General features: G+C 46.4%; 1 protein-coding gene across 1 annotated transcript in view; it reads right to left on the reverse strand.

Annotated features, from left to right (window-relative positions):
• LOC146399649 (uncharacterized) overlaps positions 1 to 22544 on the reverse strand; it is a gene marked incomplete at its 5' end in the record, with an annotated part of 40422 nt that overhangs the window by 11749 nt on the left and 6129 nt on the right. Inside the window, 2 exons of the mRNA XM_084978266.1 lie at positions 21196 to 21243; positions 21780 to 21864. Of these exons, the coding sequence (XP_084834392.1) occupies positions 21196 to 21243; positions 21780 to 21864 (133 nt within the window). The remainder of the gene's footprint in view (positions 1 to 21195; positions 21244 to 21779; positions 21865 to 22544) is intronic.

Below are 22544 nucleotides of genomic sequence, written 5' to 3' on the forward strand. Positions count from 1 at the left end.
CCTGGGGAGCTCTTTAAAAACTCAGATTTGGGGGCCACTGCCAGAGATTCTGACCCTGCGGCTCTAGGACAGGCCCTACTACCGCACCCCTAAGGGACGGGCCCCACTACCACCCCCACAGTGTTTTAAGGCACCAGGGCTGTACCCACAGCGTCAGAACCGCAGGGACTGGGAGAAGCCGCGGGGGTCCCTGAGCACCCCCTTGGGCAGGGGCAAAGTGGGGCCAGGCCCGAGGACTTGAGAGTTTGCTGGGAGAGCCCGAGCCTGGAAAGCCAAGGCGCCCTGCTTCCGCCAGACTGTGCAAGACGCAGCGCAGCGAGGCTCTTAAGAGCTCAGCCACGGAGTCAAACAGGCCAAACCGACTGGGTGCAAATCGCCTTTGCGACAAGCGCCGTGACCTTGGGCCCAGCCGCGCTGAGCCTTCGTTACGCCACGGGAACTCACAGGCATGCTAACCCCTGATTCACAGAACGATGAGTGTTAAGTAAAACACCGAGTACACAGGCTGGCACGCGGTTAAGATCACGGAGTTGGCAGTGACAACATACAACGTGGGCATTACCTCATCCTTATGGAGTTACTACCGTCACCTGAACGGTATATTCAATGTGGTACATACTTAATGTACACAGACACTGACTGCTATGGAGTGGGGACAGTCCCAACTAGGAGAGTCTGATCTTCTGATGATTGGCTTAAGAAATATTCCTTCCTTGTGGTCCATGTTTGCAGATGCTCTATATCAAAATATTCTTTAACTCATTCCACAGAGGTTAAGCCCTTGAAAGGCCTGCCTCGCCACGTATGTGACCATGTGCCCTTGGCCGCGTAACCAGGCTGGGTCCCAGCTTCTTCGTCTCATTTTGAGAATGGCAATAGTGCCGCCTGCCAGGGTGCTCTGACTCTCACATGAGTTAGCATGTGTGAATGGTTTAGAATCGTGTGGGACACTGTAAGCCCTCAGTAAGTGTTTGTTTGCTACTACTGCCAATTCAAGATTTATTGAGTGCTTACTGTATGCATGCACCACCGGCTGAGGACACAGCAATGGAAGAGACAGACACAGCCCTGCCTTCATGGAGCTGGCAACCGAATGACAGTCAAGTACAGATCATTTTCTAGACGGATGAGGAAATGGGACCTTTCCTTGCAGAGTCACACTGCATGGCGTGCCTCAAAGCTCTGAATCCGCCTGGGATCCGTGAGGATGTGAGTTTGATCCCTGGCCTCGCTCAGTGGGTTATGGATCCGGCATTGCCATGAGCTGTGGTGTAGGCCAGCAGCTACAGCTCCGATTTGACCCCTAGCCTGGGAACCTCCATTTGCCACAGGGGCGGCCCTAAAAACCAAAAGAAACAAACCAAACCAAACCCCCTCTCTGTCGCATCCTAGTCTAAAATTGCTTGCAGTAAGAACTTGCTCTGATGCATCCGGCTCCTTGCGGCACAGTTTCTGACCTTCACTCAGGAGACAGCTCTGCTGAGGAGCCTAAAGCCCAGTTGCCCAAAGACCTGCCCTGGGGCTGAGGCCCACACCGCCAGGGTGATGCAGCAGGGCTCCCCCTGAAGCAAGTGCAGATGCAGCCACGTGAAGGCTCGTGTGCATCTGGCCTCTGCGCAGCTGAGCACCAGCCTTGAGCCTAGTGCTGCCCAGCTCGGGAGCCTCTGCTGCCCTGAGCCCTTCTGCTCAGGCCCGGACAGCCCTGGAGGCATCCAGGCCACTGAAGGGCAGCTGGCCTGGGGTCTCTGCCTCCACCAGCCACACCTCCGTACCCAGCTTTCATTCCTACTCTGGCCATCCGCTCAGAGGACAGAGCCGAGCGAGACGCGTCTGACCCTCAGGGAGGCCACGGCCCAGTCGCAGATTCAGATAAAACCCATGACTGCGACCAAGCCGATTAAGACTTAGGATAGACTTCAGCCCTGTGTATGACGGAGGACATCCGAGCAGGCTTCCTGGAGGAGGTGACATCAAGTCCTGAGGACCCTGAGATGGAAGAGAGCCTGCGAGTCTGGAGGACTGGTACAGATGGTGGGTGATGAGGAGACGAGAGGATGCTGGGAGCCCCACCGGAAGCAAACAGCAAAGTCTTTGGTCTCCACTAAGAATTGAGCTGTATGCTCAAGCTCAGAGAAGCCACCGAGAAAGAGGAAGTGGGAGTCATCTGATCATATCTGTGCTTTGGGAAAATCATTCCAACTTCAGTGTGGCCCTGCCTAGAGTCAGGCACCACAGAAGAACAGACCAGTGAACTCCAATACACAGAAACAGAAATATTCCAAAAGAAAACTCAGAGAGGAAAAATACTCCAAAAAGAAAACCCAAATTATCCGTGAGCTGGGGAATAGTACCAAACAGTCTAACACACGTGTAACCACAGGGAGAAAAAAAGGAAAGGGAGGCAGGAAAAACAGTAGAGGAAATAATGCCCAATTTTTTTTTCAAATTTGATGAAAACTACAGACCTACAAATCCAATCTCAAATGCCTCAAGCAGAATATTAAAAAAAAAAGACACCAAAATATTTCATAATCAAATTGTTGAAACCCAGGGGTAAAGAGTAAATCTGAAAAGCAGCCAGAGAGGGATCACGGTGGCGGAGGAGTGAGACGTGGCGCTCACCTCCTCCCACAAACACACAACCAAAATCCCCTCTACACGTCGGACAATTCACACAGAGCATCTCCTGAACGCTGGCAGAAGACCTCAGACCTCCAAAAAGGGCAAGGCACCCTCCACATAACTGGGTAGAACGAAAGGGAAAGAGCGAGGCATCAGGACAAGGCATCAGGACGAGACCAGCGCTCCTGGGAGGCAGCTGTGAAAGAGGAAATGAATCTGCAGCCTGGGAGGCCCCCTGACGGACGGGGAGATCAGCCGGGATGGAGGGAAAGCCTCGAAGCCTCAGAAAGGAGCACCACAGCTGGTCAGAGGAGGGCAAAGCAGAGAGAGAACCACACAGACCTTCAGCAGCCCCACCCAGGACGCCACGCCCGAGATGCTCGGGTCGGGGCTGGGAGCTGGGACTAGGCTACAACGGTCAGCTCCGGGGAGAGGAGGAGGGTTGGTGGTGTGAAGACTTCTGACGGGGCTAGGAAGCAGCGTGCCAGGGGCTGGGAGTGCTGCCGCACAGCGGAGGGAGCCCGGGAGGGGCCTGGGCTGGCAGGAGAAGCATTGCTGGGGAGGGCGAGAGGAGGAGGGCGGGACCACCATAGAACATCTCTCTCTACGCATGTGCAGGCTCTCAGCTGGAGGGCGCCTCTTGCATGAGCTACAGGGGTGTGTGCAAACCGCCACAGCCATCTCGGACTCCTGAGGTGGGCACAGCGCCCCACCACCAAAGGTCCCACACACAGCCACCACCTGCAGCCCCAGTCACCTCAGGGGTCACTGCCAAGGACGGTCCTGCAACCAAGCACTACTCATTGCTCTCACCTGCCCTGGGAATGTACACGCCCCGCCAGCTGCCCCTGTCAAAGGCTCTGGGCGCTGCCTCCACCTCCCTGAAGGCCATTGCCACTGCCCAGGCCTACAACCAGAAGCCACCTGCCAGCCCCGCCTCCCTGTGGGTCCTTGGCACTGCCAAGGGCCTGGCAACCAGGTACCAGCCACAGGCACTGTCCCTTGCTCCCACCTCCCTGGAAGCATGCAGAGGGCATAAACCTGAACTTGCCCCATGAAGGGGTAACGGTCTTCACACACTGAAAGAAAGAACAAGCACCCAAATCAAAAGCAGCCCTTACACCAAGTAACAATAACAATAATAATAATAAGCCCTCACAAGCTACCCAGGGACGTTCCCACATATAAATAGCCCTCCAATACTATAGCAGATAATTGTTTCCCCTGAACTCACAGAATAGGAAAAATATAACCGAAATGAAGAGGCACAGGGACGATTCCCGGATAAAAGTACAGAAGAATCCCCTGAAGGAGAAAACAATGAGCCAGGCCTCTGCAGTCTAACCGAGTTCGAAAATGAGACAGTGAAAATGCTGAAGGAATTAAGACTGGCTATAAAAAGTAATGCAGATTACTTTGGAAAAGAACTACAAGGAGGAGCCAAGAAAAATTAGAAAATTCATTTGCAGAGATGCAAGCTGAGCTAAAGGCATTGAAGAGCAGAATGAATAATGCAGAGGAACGAATCAGTGACTTGGAAGACAGAATAATGGAAATCACCCAATCAGGACAGCAGACGGAAAACCAAATGAAAAAATATGAGAGCAATATAAGACATCTATGGGATAACATAAGGCAGGCCAATCTACGCATAATAGGGATTCCAGAAGAAGAAGAAAAAGGAAGGGGGATTGAAAATATCTTTAAGAAATTATGGCTGAAAACTTTCCAAATCTAAAGGGAATAGATATCTAGACCCAGGAAGCACAGAGGACCCCAAATAAATTGAACCCAAACAGACCTACACCAAGACATATTATAATAAAAATGGCAAAAGTTAAAGACAAGAAGAGGATTCTAAAGGCAGTAATAGAAAAACAAAGAGTTAATTATAAGGGAACCCCCATGAGGCTACGCAATGATTTCTCTACAGAAAGACTACAGGCCAGAAAAAAGCGGCAAGATATATTCAAAGTTCTAAAAAAGGGGAAATTTTGCAGCCTAGAATACTCTACCAGCAAGATTACCATTTAAAACAGAAGGAGAAATAAGGAATTTTTCACACAAAACCTAAAGGAATAAAGCAACACTAAACCCATTCTAAAAGAAATATTGAAAGGTCTCTTCTAAATAGGAAAGAAGAGAGTTCCACTGTGGCTCAGCAGTAATGAACTTGACGAGTACCCCTGAGGACACAAGTTTGATCCCTGGCCTCGCTCAGCAGGTTAAGGATCCAGCGTAGCCTTGAGTGTGGTGTAGGTCACAGACATGGCTAAGATCTGATGTTGCTATAGCTGTGGCATAGGCTGGCAGCTACAGTTCCAATTCGACCCCTAGCCTGGGAACTTCCGTATACCATGGGTGCAGCTCTAAAAAGACAATCAATCAATAATAAATAGAAAAGAATAAGAAGATATAGGATGGAAGAAATCAAAATCAGAAAGGAATCACTTCAGCCAGTATATAGATCAAAAGGAAAATAAAAACTTATTTGTGAAAGTGATTATAAACTCAAGGAACAGCAAAAGAGTAAACATTAAGATGTAAAAAAGGACATCAAAATCATAAAATGTGGGAAAAGAGAGTAAGAAAATATAGTTGTTTTTTTTTTTTAGAATGTGATTGAGCCTATATGACCATCAGGCTAAAGCAAGCAGATGTAGGAAGGGGTTAATACACTTGAAACACAGGGAAACCACAAATCAAAACCAAACAGTACAGTCACAAAAACTAAAGAAGACATGAGCATAAAAGAAAAGGAAATCATCAACCAAAAAAAATGAAGGAACAAAGGAGAAACAGAGAATCAACTGGAAAACAAGGTTTAAAATGGCAACAAACACATATTTATTCATCATTACCTTAAATGTCAATGGACTGAATGCCCTGATCAAAAAACACAGACTGGCAGACTGGATAAAAAAACAAGAGCCCACAATATGCTGCCTACAAGAGACTCACCTCAGGGCAAAGACACATAAATTGAAAGTGAAGGCACAGAAAAAGATACTTCATGTGAATGGAAATGACAGGAAAGCAGGAGTCACAATACTCATATCAGACAAAACAGACTTTAAAACAAAGGCCATAAAGAAAGACAAAGAAGAACATTATCTAATGATAAAAGGATCAATTCAAGAAAAGGATATTAAACTCATCAATATATACGCCCCTAATATAGGAGCACCTAAATACATAAAGCAAACACTATCAGACATAAAGGAGAAATTAATGGAAATACAATAATAACAGGAGACTGTAACACCCCAGTTACATCAATGGACAGAAAATCAATAAGGCAACAGACATCCTAAGTGACACAATGGAACAGTTAGACTTCATTGACATTTTCAGGACATTACATCCAAAAAAATCAGAATATGCATTATTTTCAAGTGCACATGGAACATTCTCTAGGATTGACCATATACTGGAGCACAAAACTAACCTCAACTAATTTAAGAGTACAGAAATTATTCCAAGCATCTTCTCTGACCACAATGGCATGAAACTAGGAATCAACCACAGGAAAAGAAATGAAAAAAAAACTGACGACATGGAGACTAAACAACATGCTACTAAAAAAACCAATGGGTCAATGAGGAAATCAAAAGGGAATTTTAAAATATCCTGAGACAAACAACAATGAAAATACAACCATACAAAATCTGTGGGATGCCGCAAAAGCAGGTCTTAGAGGGAAGTTCATAGTGATACAGGCATTCCTCAAAAAAAGAGAAAAATCTCAAATCAGTAACCTAAAGTACAACCTAAAACAATTAGGAAAAGAAGAAGAAACAAAACCTAAAATCAGCAGAAGGAAGGAAATCATAAAGATAAGAGGAAATCAACAAAATAGAGATTTAAAAATTGAGGTGTTCCCGTTGTGGCTCAGTGGGTTAAGAACCCAACACAGTGTTTTTGAGGACGTAGGTTTCATCCTTGGCTTTGCTCAGTGGGTTAAGGATCCAGCATTTCCATAAGCTGCAGTGTAGGATACAGATGCAGCTTGGATCTGGTGTTGCTGTGGCTGCAGCACAGGCCTGCAGCTGCAGCTCCAATTCAACCCATAGCCCAGAAACTTCCATATGCCGCAGGTGCAGCTGTAAATATAAAAAATAAAAATATTTTAGGAGTTCCCATAATAGCTCCGTGGTTAGTGAACCCCACTAGCATCCATGAGGACACGGGTTAGATCCCTGGCCTTGTTCAGTGGGTTAAGGATTTGGTGTTGCCATGAGCTGTGGTGTAGGTCGCAGATGCGGCTCGGATACTGCATTGCTGTGGCTGTAGTGGAGGGGGGCGGCTACAGCTCTGATTGGACACCCAGCCTGGAAACCTCCATGTGCCACAGGTGTGGCCCTAAAAAGACAAAAAGACCAAAAAAAATATTTTATCTTTTTTTTTTTTTTTTTTTTGCCATTTCTTTGGGCCGCTCCTTCGGCATATGGAGGTTCCCAGGCTGGGGGGCGAATTGGAGCTGTAGCCCCTGGCCTACGCCAGAGCCACAGCAACTCAGGATCCGAGCTGCGTCTGCCACCTACACCACAGCTCACGGCAACGCCGGATCGTTAACCCACTGAGCAAGGGCAGGGACCGAACCCACAACCTCATGGTTCCTAGTCGGATTCGTTAACCACTGCGCCACGACGGGAACTCCCCCCAAAAAAATATTTTAAACATTAAAAAATAGAAAAGGTCAATAAAACCAGGAGCTGGTTCTTTGAAAGGGTAAACAAAATTGACAAATCTCTAACCAGACTCATCAAGGAGAGAGAGAGCCCAAATAAGCAAAATAGCAAATGAAAAAGGTGAAATTTCTACAGTTACTACAGAAGTGCAAAAAAAAAAAAAAAAAAAAAAAGAAAAAAAAAGAAAGAAAGAAAAGAAAATACTATGACAATTATATGCCAACAAATTTGACAACCTAGAAGAAATGGGCAATTTTCTAGAAACACACAGCCACCCAAACCGAATTGACAAGAAATAGATCATTTGAAAAAACTGATCACTAGAAATAAAATTGAATATGTAATAAAAACTCCCTACAAACAAAAGTTCAGGACCAGATGGCTGGACAGGCAAACTACCAATACAAAGAAGAACTTATACCCATTCTTCTTAAACTTTTACAAAAGGCTGAAGAAGAAGGAGTACTCCCAGAGACATTCTAAGAAGCCGCCATCATGCTAACAACAAAGCCAGACAAAGATACTACCAAAAAAAGAAAATTATAGATCAGTATCTTCGATGAATATAGACTCAAAAGTTCTCAACAAAATTTTAGCCAATTGAATCCAACAACACATAAAAAAGAACACCACTACCAAGTGGGATTCATCCCAAGTTCACAAGGGTGGTTCGACAAATGCAAATCAGTAAACGTCATGCACCACATTTACGAAAGAAAAGTCAAAAACCACACGAGCATCTCAACAGATGCAGAAAGAGCACTTGACAAAGCCCAACATCCATTGATAAAAACTCTTACCTAAGTGGGTATAGAGGGGAAACATCCTAACATAATAAAGGCCATTTATGACAAATCCACACTCAATATAATACTCAACACAGAAAAGCTAAAAGCCTTCCTGCTAAAATCTGGAACAAGACAAGGATGCCCCCTCTCACCACTTTTATTCAACATGCTGTCGGAAGTCCTAGCCACAGCAATCAGACAAATGAAAGAAATAAAAGGTAACCAAATAGGAAGAAAAAGAGGTGAAACTATCGCTCTATACAAATGACACGATCCCACATACAGAAAACCTTAAGGACTCCATACAAAAACTACCTGAACTGATCAACAAATTCAGCAAAGTAGCAGGATACAAGTTAACATTCAGAAATCAGTTGCATTCCTGTATGCTAACAATGCAATATTAGAAAAGGAATATAAAAACCAATACCTTTTAAAATCACACCCCCCAAATTTAAATACCTAAGAATAAACCTGGCCAAGGAGCTTATGTGCTGATAGCTATAAAACATTAATCAAGAAAGTTAAAGAGTATTCAAAGAAATGGAAAGATATCCCATACTTCTGGACTGGAAGAATTGATATCATTAAAATGGCCATACCACCCAAAGCAAACTCCAGATTCAATGCAATCCCTATCAAATTACCCATGACATTTTCACAGAACTAGAACAAACAATCCAAAAACGTATATGGAGCCATAAAAGAGCCGGAATTGCCAAAGCAATCTTGATGGAAAAAAACAAAGCAGGAGGCATAATTCAGACTTCAGACAGTATTACAAAGCCACAGTCATCAAGACAGTGTGGTACTGGTACAAAAACAGACATATGGACCAATGGAACAGAATAGAGAGCCCAGAAATAAACCCAGACACCTACGGTCAATTAATCTTCAACAAAGGAGGCAAGAATACAAAATAGGAAAAAGTCTCTTCAGCAAGTCGTGCTGGGAAAACCGGACAGCCGCATGTACATCAATGAAACTAGAACACACCCTCATACTATGCACAAAAGTAAACTCAGCATGGCTTAAAGACTTAAATGTAAGCCAAGACACCATAAAATTCCTAGAAGAGAACACAGGCAAAACATTCTCTGACATTGACTGTAGAAATGTTTTCCTAGGTCAGTCTCCCAAGGCAACAGAAATAAAAACAAACAAACAGAAAAACCAATGGGACCTTATCAAACTGACAAGCTTTTGAACACCAAAGAAAGTATAAAGAAAAAAAAAAAAAAGACAGCCTACAGAATGGGGAGAAAATAGTTGCAAACAATGCAACCAACAAGGGCTTAATCTCCAAAATATACAAACTCAATCAAAAAACAGAAGACCTAAATAGACATTTCTCCAAAGAAGACATATATATGGCTAGTAGGCACATGAAAACATGCTGAACATCGCTGATTATAAGAGAAATGCAAATCAAAACTACCATGAGGTTGAAGAAGAAAGAATACTCCCAAAGACATTCTATGATGCCACCATCACCCTCATTCCAAAACCAGACAGAGATACCACCAAAAAAGACAACTATCGCCCAATATCATTGATGAATATAGATGCAAAAATTCTCAACAAAATCTTAGCCAACCGAATCCAACAACATATCAAAAAAATTATACACCATGACCAGGTTGGGTTCATCCCAGGTTCACAAGGATGGTTCAACATATGCAAATCAATCAGCATCATACACCACATTAACAGAAAAAAAGTAAAAAATCATATGATCATCTCAATAGACGCAGAAAAAGCATTTGACAAAGTCCAACATCCATTCATGATCAAGACCCTCGCCAAAGTGAGTATAGAGGGAACATTCCCGAATATAATCAAAGCCATTTAGGATAAACCCACAGCAAATATAATCCTCAATGGGGAAAAACTGAAAGCCTTCTCACTCAAATCTGGAACAAGACAGGGATGCCCACTCTCACCACTGCTCTTCAACATAGTTTTGGAAGTCCTAGCCACAGCAATTAGACAAACAAAAGAAATCAAAGGCATCCATATAGGAAGAGAAGAGATCAAACTGTCACTGTATGCAGATGACATGATACTATACATAGAAAACCCTAAGGACTCAACCCCAAAACTACTTGAACTGATTAATAAATTCAGCAAAGTAGCAGGATATAAGATTAACATTCAGAAGTCAGTTGCATTTCCGTATACCAGCAATGAAATATTAGAAAAGGAATACAAAAATATAATACCTTTTAAAATTGCACCTCACAAAATCAAATACCTCAGAATACACCTGACCAAGGAGGTAAAGGACCTATATGCCGAGAACTATAAAACTTTAATCAAAGAAATCAAAGAAGATGTAAAGAAATGGAAAGATATTCCATGCTCCTGGATTGGAAAAATCAATATTGTGAAAATGGCCATACTACCCAAAGCAATCTACAGATTCAATGCAATCCCTATCAAATTACCCATGACATTTTTCACAGAACTAGAACAAACAATCCAAACATTTATATGGAACCACAAAAGACCCAGAATCGCCAAAGCAATCCTGAGAAACAAAAACCAAGCAGGAGGCATAACTCTCACAGACTTCAAGAAATACTACAAAGCCACAGCCACCAAAACAGTGTGGTACTGGTATCAAAACAGACAGACAGACCAATGGAACAGAATAGAGAATCCGGAAATAAACCCTGACACCTATGGTCAATTAATCTTTGACAAGGGAGGCAAGAACATAAAATGGGAAAGAGAGAGTCTATTCAGCAAGCATTGCTGGGAAACCTGGACAGCTGCATGCAAAGCAATGAAACTAGAACACACCCTCACACCATGCACAAAAATAAACTCAAAATGGCTGAAAGACTTAAATATATGACAGGACACCATCAAACTCCTAGAAGAGAACATAAGGCAAAACACTCTCTGACATCAACCTCATGAATATTTTCTCAGGTCAGTCTCCCAAAGCAATAGAAATTAGAGCAAAAATAAACCCATGGGACCTCATCAAACTGAAAAGCTTTGGCACAGCAAAGGAAACCCAAAAGAAAACAAAAAGACAACTTACAGAATGGGAGAAAATAGTTTCAAATGATGCAACTGACAAGGGCTTATTCTCTAGAATATATAAACAACTTATACAATCCAACAGCAAAAAAGCCAATCAATCAATGGAAAAATGGGCAAAAGACCTGAATAGACATTTCTCCAAAGAAGATATACAGATGGCCAACAAACACATGAAAAAATGCTCAACATCGCTGATTATAAGAGAAAGGCAAATCAAAACTACCATGAGATATCACCTCACACCAGTCAGAATGGCCATCATTAATAAATCCACAAATAACAAGTGCTGGAGGGGCTGTGGAGAAAAGGGCACCCTCCTGCACTGTTGGTGGGAATGTAAACTGGTACAGCCACTATGGAGAACAGTTTGGAGACACCTTAGAAATCTATCCATAGAACTTCCATATGACCCCGCAATCCCACTCTTGGGCATCTATCCAGACAAACCTCTACTTAAAAGAGACACGTGCACCCGCATGTTCATTGCAGCACTATTCACAATAGCCAAGACATGGAAACAACCCAAATGTCCATCGACAGATGATTGGATTCGGAAGATGTGGTATATATACACAATGGAATACTACTCAGCCATAAAAAAGAATGACATAATGCCATTTGCAGCAACATGGATGGAACTAGAGAATCTCATCCTGAGTGAAATGAGCCAGAAAGACAAAGACAAATACCATATGATATCACTTATAACTGGAATCTAATATCCAGCACAAATGAACATCTCCTCAGAAAAGAAAATCATGGACTTGGAGAAGAGACTTGTGGCTGCCTGATGGGAGGGGGAGGGAGGGGGAGGGAGGAGGAGGGAGGGGGAGGGATCGGGAGCTTGGGCTTATCAGACACAACTTAGAATAGATTTACAAGGAGATCCTGCTGAATAGCATTGAGAACTTTGTCTAGATACTCATGTTGCAACAGAAGAAAGGCTGGGGGGAAAATGTAATGTATACATGTAAGGATAACCTGACCTCCTTGCTGTACAGTGGGAAAATAAAATAAAAAAAAACTACCATGAGGGACCACCTCACACCAGTCAGAATGGCCATCCTTAATAAGTCCACAAATAACAAATGCTGGAGGGGGTGTGGAGAAAAGGGAACCCTCCTGCACTGTTGGTGGGAATGTAAATTGGTACAACCACTATGGAGAACAGTATGGAGGTACCTCAGAAAACTATACATAGAACTACCATATGACCCAGCAATCCCACTCTTGGGCATATATCTGAACAAAACTTCCCTTGAAAAAGACACATGCACCTGTACATTCATTGTAGCACTATTCACAATAGCCAAGACCTGGAAACAACCTAAATGTCCATTGACAGATGATTGGATTAGGAAGAAGTAGTATATAGACACAATGGAATACTACTCAGCCATAAAAAAGAACAAAATAATGCCATTTGCAGCAACATGGATGGAATTAGAGACTCTCATACTGAGTGAAGCAAGTCAGAGGAAGAAAGACAAATACCATATGATACCACTTAAATCTGGAATCTAATATACGGCATAAAGGAACCTTTCCACAGAAAAGAAAATCATGGACTTGGAGAACAGACTTGCGGCTGCCAGGGGCAGGGGGGAGTGGGATAGACTGGGAATTTGGGGTTAACAGAGGCAAACTATTGCCTTTGGATTGGATAAGCAATGAGATCCTGCTGTATAGCACTGGGAACTATATCTGGTCACTTATGATGGAGCATGATAATGTGAGAAAAAGAATGTATATATGTGTGTGTGACTGGGTCACCTTGCTGTACAGTACAAAATTAATAGAACCCTGTAAACCAGCTATAATGGAAAAAATAAAAATCATTATTAATAAAAAAAAAAGAACTACTATATGATCCAGCAACCAACTCCTGGGCATATATCTGGACAAAACTACAATTCAAGAAGATACATGCACCTGTATGTGCATAGCAGCACTATTCACTTTAGCCAGGATATTGAAATAACCTAAATGTCCATGGACAGATGAGTGGATTAAGAAGATGTGGTACATATATACAATGGAATACCACTCAGCCATAAAAAAGAACAAAATAATGCCATTTGCAGCAACATGGATGCAACTAGAGACTCTTATACTAAGTGAAATAAATCATACAGAGAAAGACAAATACCACCTGATATTGCTTATATGTGGAATCTAAAATATGGCGCAAATGAACCTATCTACAAAACAGAAATAGACTTAACCAATATAGAGAACAGACTTGTGGTTGCCAAGGGGGAGAGAGGAGAGAAGCGGGAAGGAGTGAGATGGAGTGGGAGTTTGGGGTTGGTAGATACAAACTATTCCATTTCCAGTGGAGGAGCAATGAGGTCCTGCCGTACAGCACAGCGAACTCTACCAACCTCTTGGGATGAACGTGATGGAAGATAATATAAGAAGGGGAATATATATATATATTCCCCTTCTTATATTATATATATATATATATTATATATATAGTCACTTATATTATTTATATATATAGTCACTTGGCTGTACAGCAGAAATTGGCATAACATTGTAAATTAGCTATACTTTAATAAAAAATTTTTTTGATTGAGAAAATTTAAAAAAGCAGCCAGAAAGGGGTGGGGGTGGCAGACACTGCAAATAGGAACAAAATTTTAAAAAGTCACACACTTCTCCTCAGAAACAATGCAGACCCATTGTTCCCATGATGGCTCAGCAGAAACACACCCAACTAGTGCCCATGAAGACGTGGATTCGATCCCTGGCCCCACTCAGCAGGTTAAGGATATGGCACTGCCGTGAGCTGTGGGGTAGGCGGCAGACACAGCTTGGATCTGCGGCTGCTGTGGCTGTGGTGTAGACTGGCCCCTGTGGCTCCGATTCAACCCCTAGCCTGGAAAGTTGCATATGCCTGGAGTGCAGCCCTAAAAAAAGAACAAACAAACAGACAAACAAACAAAAAAGAAAGACAGAATGCAAATCCAAAGGCAGTGAAGCAACATCTCATAGCACTGAAAGAAAAAAAAAGCTTGTCGATTTTTTTCTTCCAGCCATGGCATGCAGAAGTTCCCGGGCCAGGGATCAAAAATGCATGGTAGCTGCAGCCTGCTCCACAGATGCAGCAATGCTGGATCCTTAACCTGCAGCGCCATAAGGGAACTTCCAAAAGTCTGTCAATTTTAATCCTATCTTGGGATAAAGTATCTTTCAAAGTTAAAGAAAAATAAAGACTGCTTCAAACAAATAAAATCTAAGAGAACGCATAACCAGCATATCAGCACTACAAGAAATGTTAAAATTAAGTCCTTCAGGGGAAAAAGAAAATGATACTTGGTGAAAATTTGAATACATATATGAATAACTTTGAAATGGTAGATACATAGGTACATGTGAAATATTTTTTTCCTTATTTAAAAAACAAACTGAATCTAGCAACATATAAAAAGGATTCTACATTTTGACCAAATAGTAGTTACCCTAGAGATACAAAGTTGGCATATCATCCAAAAATCAATTACTGTAGAATATCAATAAAGTACAAAAATCACACAATCATCTTAGTACAAGCAGAAAAAGCATTTGAAAACATTTGACACCCTTTCATGATAAAAATCATTCAACAAACTAGGACGAGAAGGGAATTTCTTCAACCTGATGGGGGCATCTATGAAAAACCAAAAACTAACATCGGACTTAAAAGAGAAAGACTGAAGGCATACCCTCTAAGATCAAAACACATTATTCAACATTGTACTGGAGTTTCTAGCTAAGATGAATAGGCAAGGAGTTCCCGTCGTGGCGCAGTGGTTAACGAATCCGACTAGGAACCAAGAGGTTGCGGGTTCGGTCCCTGCCCTTGCTCAGTGGGTTAACGATCTGGCGTTGCCGTGAGCTGTGGTGTAGGTTGCAGACACGGCTCGGATCCCGCGTTGCTGTGGCTCTGGCGTAGGCCGGTGGCTACAGCTCTGATTCAACCCCTAGCCTGGGAATCTCCATATGCCGTGGGAGCGGCCCAAGAAATAGCAACAACAACAACAACAACAAAGACAAAAAAAAGACAAAAAAAAAAAAAAGATGAATAGGCAAGAAAATGAAATAAAAGGCATCCAGATTAGAAAGGGAGAAGTAAAATAATCTCTATGCATAGATGACACAATTTTTTTTTAATACAGAAAACCTCAGGGGTCCACTGAAAACTATAAGAACAAATAAATTAAGCAAGATTTTGGGATACAAGATCCATATTCAAAGTCAGCTATATTTCTTTACACTCAAAGTGAACAATCCAAGAATGAAATTAAGAAAACAATTCGGGAGTTCCCTGGTGACCTAGCAGTTAAGGATCCAGCATTGTCACTGCAGCAGCTTAAGTGTGGCTCAGGTTTGATCTCTGGCCCAGGAATTTTCATGGACGACAGGTGCAGCCAAAAAAAAAAAAAAAAAAAAAAAAAGAAAGAAAGAAAAAAGAAAAAAAGAATTCAATTTATAAGAGCATCAAAAAGATTAAAATACTTAGAAATAAATTTTTTAAAATAAGACTATTCACTGAAAACTACAAACTTCTTTGAAAGAAATTAAAGAACTAACTAAATAAAAAGAGAGCCTGTGTTTATGGATCAGAAGATGTTGTTAATATGGCAATACTCTCCAAACTGATCTAAAGATTCAACCCAATCCCCATCAGAATACCAGGTGGTTTCTTTGCAGAAACTGACAAGCTGATCCTAAAATTCATATGGAAATTCAAGGGACCCAGCACAGACAGAACAAAGTTGAAAAAGGACAAATTTGGAGAGCGGATACTTCCTGATTCTAAAACTCACTACAAAGCTACAGTACTCAGGACAGTGTGGTCTATACCGGTATAAACACAGACTCTTAGATCAACATAACAGAACTGAGAGTCCGGAAATAAACTCACATTTAGAGTCCACTGATTTTTGACAAGGATGCAAGACCATTCAACGGGAGAATAAACAGTTTTCTTCAGTAACTGGTGCTGGGACAACTGAACATCCAAAATGGGAACAGCCTGGCCTCCCGCCCTCACGCTACGAAATCCGCTCAAAATTAATGAAAGGCCCAAATATAAGAGCCAAGACGATAAAACTCTTGGAAGAAAGTCGGAGCTGAAACTATAAAACTCTTGGAAGTCAGAAAAATCTTGGAAGAAAACTCACCGGCGGTTTCCTGTGGCTCAGTGGGTTAAGGGCCTGGCATCGCCACTGCTATGGTGTGGCTCAGGTCCCTGCTGTGATGTGGGTTCAATCCCTGGCCCAGGACCTTCCACACGCCACAGGTGAAGCCAAAACAGACACACAAAACAAAACACAGGCACACATGTTTGTGACCTCGGATTAGGCAATGCTTTCACAGATACAATACCAAAAGCACAAGCAGCAAAGGAAACAACAGTGTTATAAAGAACAGAATTTCAAACCTCGGCGTTATAAAGCACATCATTAAGAGAGCGAAAAGCAACCCACGGAATGGGAGAAAATATTACAAACCATCATCTGATAAAGGATTTGTAACTAGAATACATAAAGAAGGCTTGCAGCTCAGTAATAAAAGGACATAATCCGTTTAAAAATGAGCAAAGGATTTGAACAGGCATTTTCCCAAGGCAGATATATACATGACCCATAGGAACAGGAGTGATTATCAGTCATCAGGGAATCACACGTTACAACCACAATAAGACACCACTTTACCGTCACTGGGGTGGCTATAGTCAAAACCACAGATAAAACAGGCACTGCATTGGCCAGGATGTGGAGAAACAGAACTCTCACGCACTGCTGGTGGGAACGTGAAACGGTAGAGCTGCTTTCTTTTCCATGCCTGACCATTCCTCAAACGGCTGAACCTCCAGTCCTCCAGAAGGTCTACTCCTGGGCCTTCACCCAAGAGAAGCAAAGCATGCCCACAAGTGTCCGCAGCAGCATCGCTGACAACAGCCAAAAAGGGGAATGATGGGAGCGTCCACCCACTTGTAAGTGGATAAAGAATTGCGCCTCAGCCGTAAGATGGAATACTATGTGGCGATGAAAAGAAACGAAGTATTGAGACATGCAGCTCCGGGGAGGAGCCGTGAAAACATTGGGAGGGGAAGAAGCCAGTCACAGACCACGTATCATGTGACTGTAAGAGTCCACATAATGAAACGTCCACAGCAGGCAAACCTACAGAGACAGAAGGTAAATTAGCAGTTGTCGGGGGGGTGGGTAGAGGAAAGAGGAGTGACTATTAACAGGCGTGGGTTTCTTTCGGGGAATCAGGTCGATGAAAACGTTCTAAAAGTGATCGCAGTTTGGGCTGCACAGCTTAAAACACATTGAATTATGCTCAAGAAATAGGTAAATTGCATGGTACGTAAACTCTATCCCAATAAAGGTTTTTTGAAAGATGATTGTTTAAAGCAAAAATAATAACAATGTCTAGTTAGCTTTACAAGGAAAGCAAAGTTCATGACAATGTCAGCTCAAAAGACAAGAAGAGGGACTGGCAGGGTGCTGTTGTAAATTTCCTATGATATTCTTGACGTGGTATAATATTTTACGGGAGACCGTGGTAAGGGTAAGATGCATACTGTAAACCCTGGAGTAACCACTAAGAAAAAAGAACAAAAACTTTGAAAAAAGAATTACAACTAATAAGCTAAGACTAGAGATAAAATAGAATCATAAAAGAGACCCATTCTCAAAGAAAGTAGGGGAAGGAGAAAAAAGCAAGCAAATAACGAGTGGGACAAACGGGATTCTAACAGCAGGATGGCAGGTTTAAACTCAGTGATACGATAATAACATGAAGTGTAAATGGCCTAAACATTCCAATTAAAAGGCCAGATTCATCAGATTAGATAAAAATGACAAAACGATATGATTTCTAAAAGAAACCCACTTTAAAGTCAGAGAGTTAAAAGGGTGGGAAAAGATACACCACGCAAACACTGACCACCAGAGAGCTGCAGGGATTACACTAATAGACCAACTGGATTTCAGAAGAGGAAACATTACCACAGATAAAGAAGGATATCTCTTACGGATGAAGGGGTTACGGTCTTGAGAAGACATAACAAACTCAAATGTCTATGTCCCTAAGAAGAGAAGGTCAATGCACAGGAGGCAAAACCTGACAGAACGAAAAAGAACAAGCAAGATTCAGGAGAAGGGTCTGGGGAGCAGCTCTGGTCATCAGTTGGAGAAGGAAGCGGAAGCCACGGTCATCCAGGAGACCCCCCGGAAAAGGGTAAGGGAGACAAGATTCCAGGACAGAATCCCGGAGCACGTCAGCATCTCCAGCGTGAACAGAGAAGACAATCTCAGGAAGAAGACTTCGCCTGGCAGGCGGAAAAGAAGAGCATGGGGTCACGGAGCGTGGGGGGAGAGGGCCTCGAAAGGCAGCGCGCGCTCAGGTCCATCAGACGCCGCTGAGAAGTCGACGAGGCCCTGAACGCCTCCAGCTGCATCTGCAGTAAGACTCACCGCAGACACAGGATGAGAAGCCTGGCGGTGGAGTCGGGGCAGAAACCAGGCTGCCGTGGACGGGGGACCCAGCGGGCGGTGAGGACGTGGGGCAGACAGAGGCCGACTTGGACTTGCACAAGGAGGCCGTCAGTCAAAGCACTTGGGTTTTCTCTCTTAACTAGGTTACGAAGGATGGAGCCAGGAGGATGCAGAGGAGAGAAGGAAGGAGCATGGGGCGGGGGGACTTGGCCGGAGGGGCGAGGAGCGGGGTCCCCAGATCTCTGGTGGAGGGATTAACCGGCAGAGGAGCACGCATCTCCCAGGCTGATGCGGGCCGGAAGCCCGGACGGCCATGGACGCAGGTACGTGTGGAGCCCAGGGAGAAGGATAAAGACATTTCTCCCTGGAGCGTTTTCTACTCTCAGTGAAGACAGACTCTAGGTTGACAGCAATGAGGGGGGAATTTGGGTAGAAAAGTAGCGGGATCAGGTGAGAGCTTTGAACCAGCCGAGGCAGAGCCGGAGGGAGCCTAGGCAGCAGGACTGCCGGGGGCTCAGCTGAGGCCATGGGCCCTGCGTGTGGATGCGAGTCAATTCGTGAAGGGTTTCCCCTCCTCCACCCTCCCCCCGATCCCTCCAAGTCAGGACTGGAGAAGGCAGGCCGCTACCAAGTCCTAGGGGTGGCGTGGGAGACCAAGGCGCCACATGGTGACAGGTGAGCACGTGCAGCCCGGGTCACAGGGCCCAGACTGGATAGGAACAAGGTTGATTCAGGGCAAGGAGATAAACCTGGAGGCAGGAGCCTGCAGGTCTCTACGAACGGATGTTGTGGGTCAATACATGGGGCAGAGACCAGTAGGGCTTCGGGTGGAACGGTGTCGTGACAAGATCCCAGCAAAGGGTGACTGAGGTAAAGGTGGCATCCCATGAGGTGACGACAAGAAGCTCAAAGGCCAGCGTCCCGAGGACCCGTCCCCATGGACGTGGACGCTCCCAGTGTGACTGGCAGAGCCGACAACACGGACAGGGGTCTTTTACGCCGGCTATGCCCTTCCATGGCAGGACCAGCTAATGTTGCCACGAACTGCAACTATTCCCAACCTGCAGAGATCCATCCCCGTAACTCAGCCTCCATCCCTGAGGCTCCTGGCCCCCTCCCTCCTGTCCGCCTGCTCACACCCCAAGTGCCCATGCAGGACCGGCTCCCACATGTGAAACACCACGCTGCCTGGCACCGTCTTGAATGATGCAGACGTGAAGAGAGAAGTCTTTGAACGTGGAAGAGGCAGAGTGGCCGTAGGGCCCTGGAAAGTAAAGAGCCGTCCCAGGCGTCTGCCAGCCAGGCACCCACCACAGACACAGAGTCCACATGTGCTCCGGGCCTCCAGCACACCAGGCCAGGTCATAAGCAAAGCACCGCTCACGCCCCATCGGCCCCTTGACTCTCAGACAGCGAGCCCGGCTCCCGGGCCTGCCGTGCAGACGAAGAGCCATGAGCAGGGGGCCTGGGTTCTAGTCCTGACTCTGCTGTGAACTTGCAGTGTGACCTGCCCTGAGGCCTCCCTTCTGCCTGCTAATTGAAGGGTCGGGCGGCTCTCAAAGATTCTCGAGGCCTTGACCCTGCAGGGTGGCGGGTGGCTGAGGGACACAGCAGCTCACAGCGCTCCAGAGGCACCAGCTGCAGAGGAGAAATGAGCTCCCGTCCTGCAGCTTCTTGAGAGTCAGATGGCAAGGCAGCCCCCGGGGTTCCCTCCTTACACCCCTCACCCTCCTCCTCCTCCCCAAGGGCCTCTGACGTAGTGACATGCGGCCTCCCCACCCCCCATCTTTCTCTTCGTGGGATGGTCTTTAGGCTAAAAAGCTAAGCTGGTTGGACGCCGTGTGTAGCAAAGGAGCAGAGGGGCCACACCTGAGACCCAGGGTTCGCCGCAGAGCCCCCTCTAGGACTGCAGAGACCCCACCAGAACCATCAGGCTCGACCTCCGTGGGGACGCAAACCAGGGCCCCAGACCATCCGCCGCGCCTCTGGCCGGGGCCCTGAAGGGTGGGCAGACTCCCCAGGCGCCGGGGGCCCTCGCAGCCATCCTGTGCCCGGGAGGGGGCTCGGCCAACCTGCCACCCCTGGGAGGCAGGCCCCCTCCTCCACAGGCTGCTGCTCCTGCCCAACCTCCTGGCCGAGAAATACCTCCTGGGGACCCTGCTCTCAGTAGAGCACAAAGGAGCCTCTGGAGGGGGTCCTAGAAGAGACCCCCTGGCTGTAGGAAACAGGCTTGGGGCGCCGGCTGAGGGCAGGTAGGAGGTGGGGCCTGGGAATGCCTGGTTGGGAGACCAGGACACGCGGGGAGCGAAGACCAGAGCTCTGGGTGCTTTCGGGGGTGTCACCTGGCTGCGGGTGGGCCAAGGGACTACGAGAGGGTCCGGGAGGAACAAACGGCAGCCAGAGTGAGTACGGACGCGGCTGGCCCCCATCTCCCACACCAGCCCAGCCCACGAGGGTCCACGGCCGCCCAGCCGCCCGGCCGCCCTCCCTGCCCAGCCCCGTGGGCGCCCCCCAGCCAGCGCCCGTCCCCTGCCAGCTCACCGCGGGATCTCCCTTCCTTCCTTCCAGTACTTCCTCCTGCTTGTTCTCCTGGGGACAAAGAGCAGGGGTGACTCCATGGCTGGGGCCGCACCCGGCTTCCTGGCCCTCCCGGCCTGGCCGCGCTCACTCAGGCCTCCTGCAGGGCCTGGGGCCCAGCTGCCTCGGGTGGGAGTTAAGCGGCCTCAGGTGGAGGAGCTGCCGCAGCTGCGGGCTCTGTGGGGCCCGGGAGAGCAGGCCGGCCGCGCAGAATGAGGGCCGTGATGACCAGGGCCGGGGGGCGAGGCCCGGGGGCGGGGCGGGGCTGCAGGAGGAGCCCACCAGCAGAGGCGGAGGGCAGGAGCGGGGCCACCACGGGCAGGGGCCTCACTCCAGGGGCACAGGACTCCCTCAGACCCTGGGCAGGCAGAGGAGCAGAGCCCCCTCTGTTCATCCGTCCAGAACCTGAGGCTTTGGGAGGGTTGAGCGCTGGGACCCGTGCGGTGGGGGGCGGGGGGGTCTTGGGGCTGCAAAAGGGTGAAGTTGTGGGGGATGCAGTGGACACGGGCTGGGGTCCATGGACTGCAGGTGGGGTGTCGAGTGCTTACCGATCTCTTCTGTGGCCCCGTTTCAGGGGCCCAGGTTTCCCGTGTTGCTTTGAATGCCGAGAGCCCATGGGCCGGGGACTGCCTCCTGGGAACAAAATCCCTGTCTCGGCAAAAGGGTGCAAACCCAAAGAGAATGCAAAGGGGGCCGGCCCCCCCCCGGCAGCCAGAGGATGGGGTGCGTTTGGGGGCTGATCCTCTTCATGCTGCACACAAAGATCTGGAGCCCACGGCAATGCCTCGTCTCACCAGCTTGGTACGGAAACTGGCACAGCCACCTGGGTGTCTTCCTCCATCACCATGGCAACAGCCAGACGAACAACCACCATCCCTGATTCACCAGGACAAGGAAACCCTCTCTGCCGGTCACCGTCTCTTGGGGACAGACTGAATCCCCAAGGCCCAGTGGCCATGCCACTCAGGGACACCCCAGCGCTTGTTTCCATGACAACACAGAGACCACGTATCCCTGCATCTGTGGTCACTATAGCAACCCCGGCAGAGCCAGGTGCGCTGAGGACAAAGGCCCCATCTGGAGGAACCAGAGCCACACATATTTGCTGATGCCATCTCTGTAGCCAGCCCTGAGCCAGGGGTCAAAGGCAGGCTCTGTGCTGGGGACACACACATTGTGCCATGGAGGGACCAATGCGGGATCCAGGATTTCCTCGTCTGTGTCCCCAGCCTCTCATCCTCTCCTGCCACCTAAAGATACCAAATGGTCTTATCGCCTCACAGGGCTTTGGCTCCCCCGCTGCTTACAGAGAA

The sequence above is a fragment of the Sus scrofa genome, chromosome 9 (assembly GCF_054392235.1).
Source record: "Sus scrofa isolate SSC_HxYL_T2T_F1_AM1 chromosome 9, Sscrofa_HxYL_maternal_Yorkshire_Landrace_v2.0, whole genome shotgun sequence".
Taxonomy (NCBI): Eukaryota; Metazoa; Chordata; class Mammalia; order Artiodactyla; family Suidae; genus Sus; species Sus scrofa.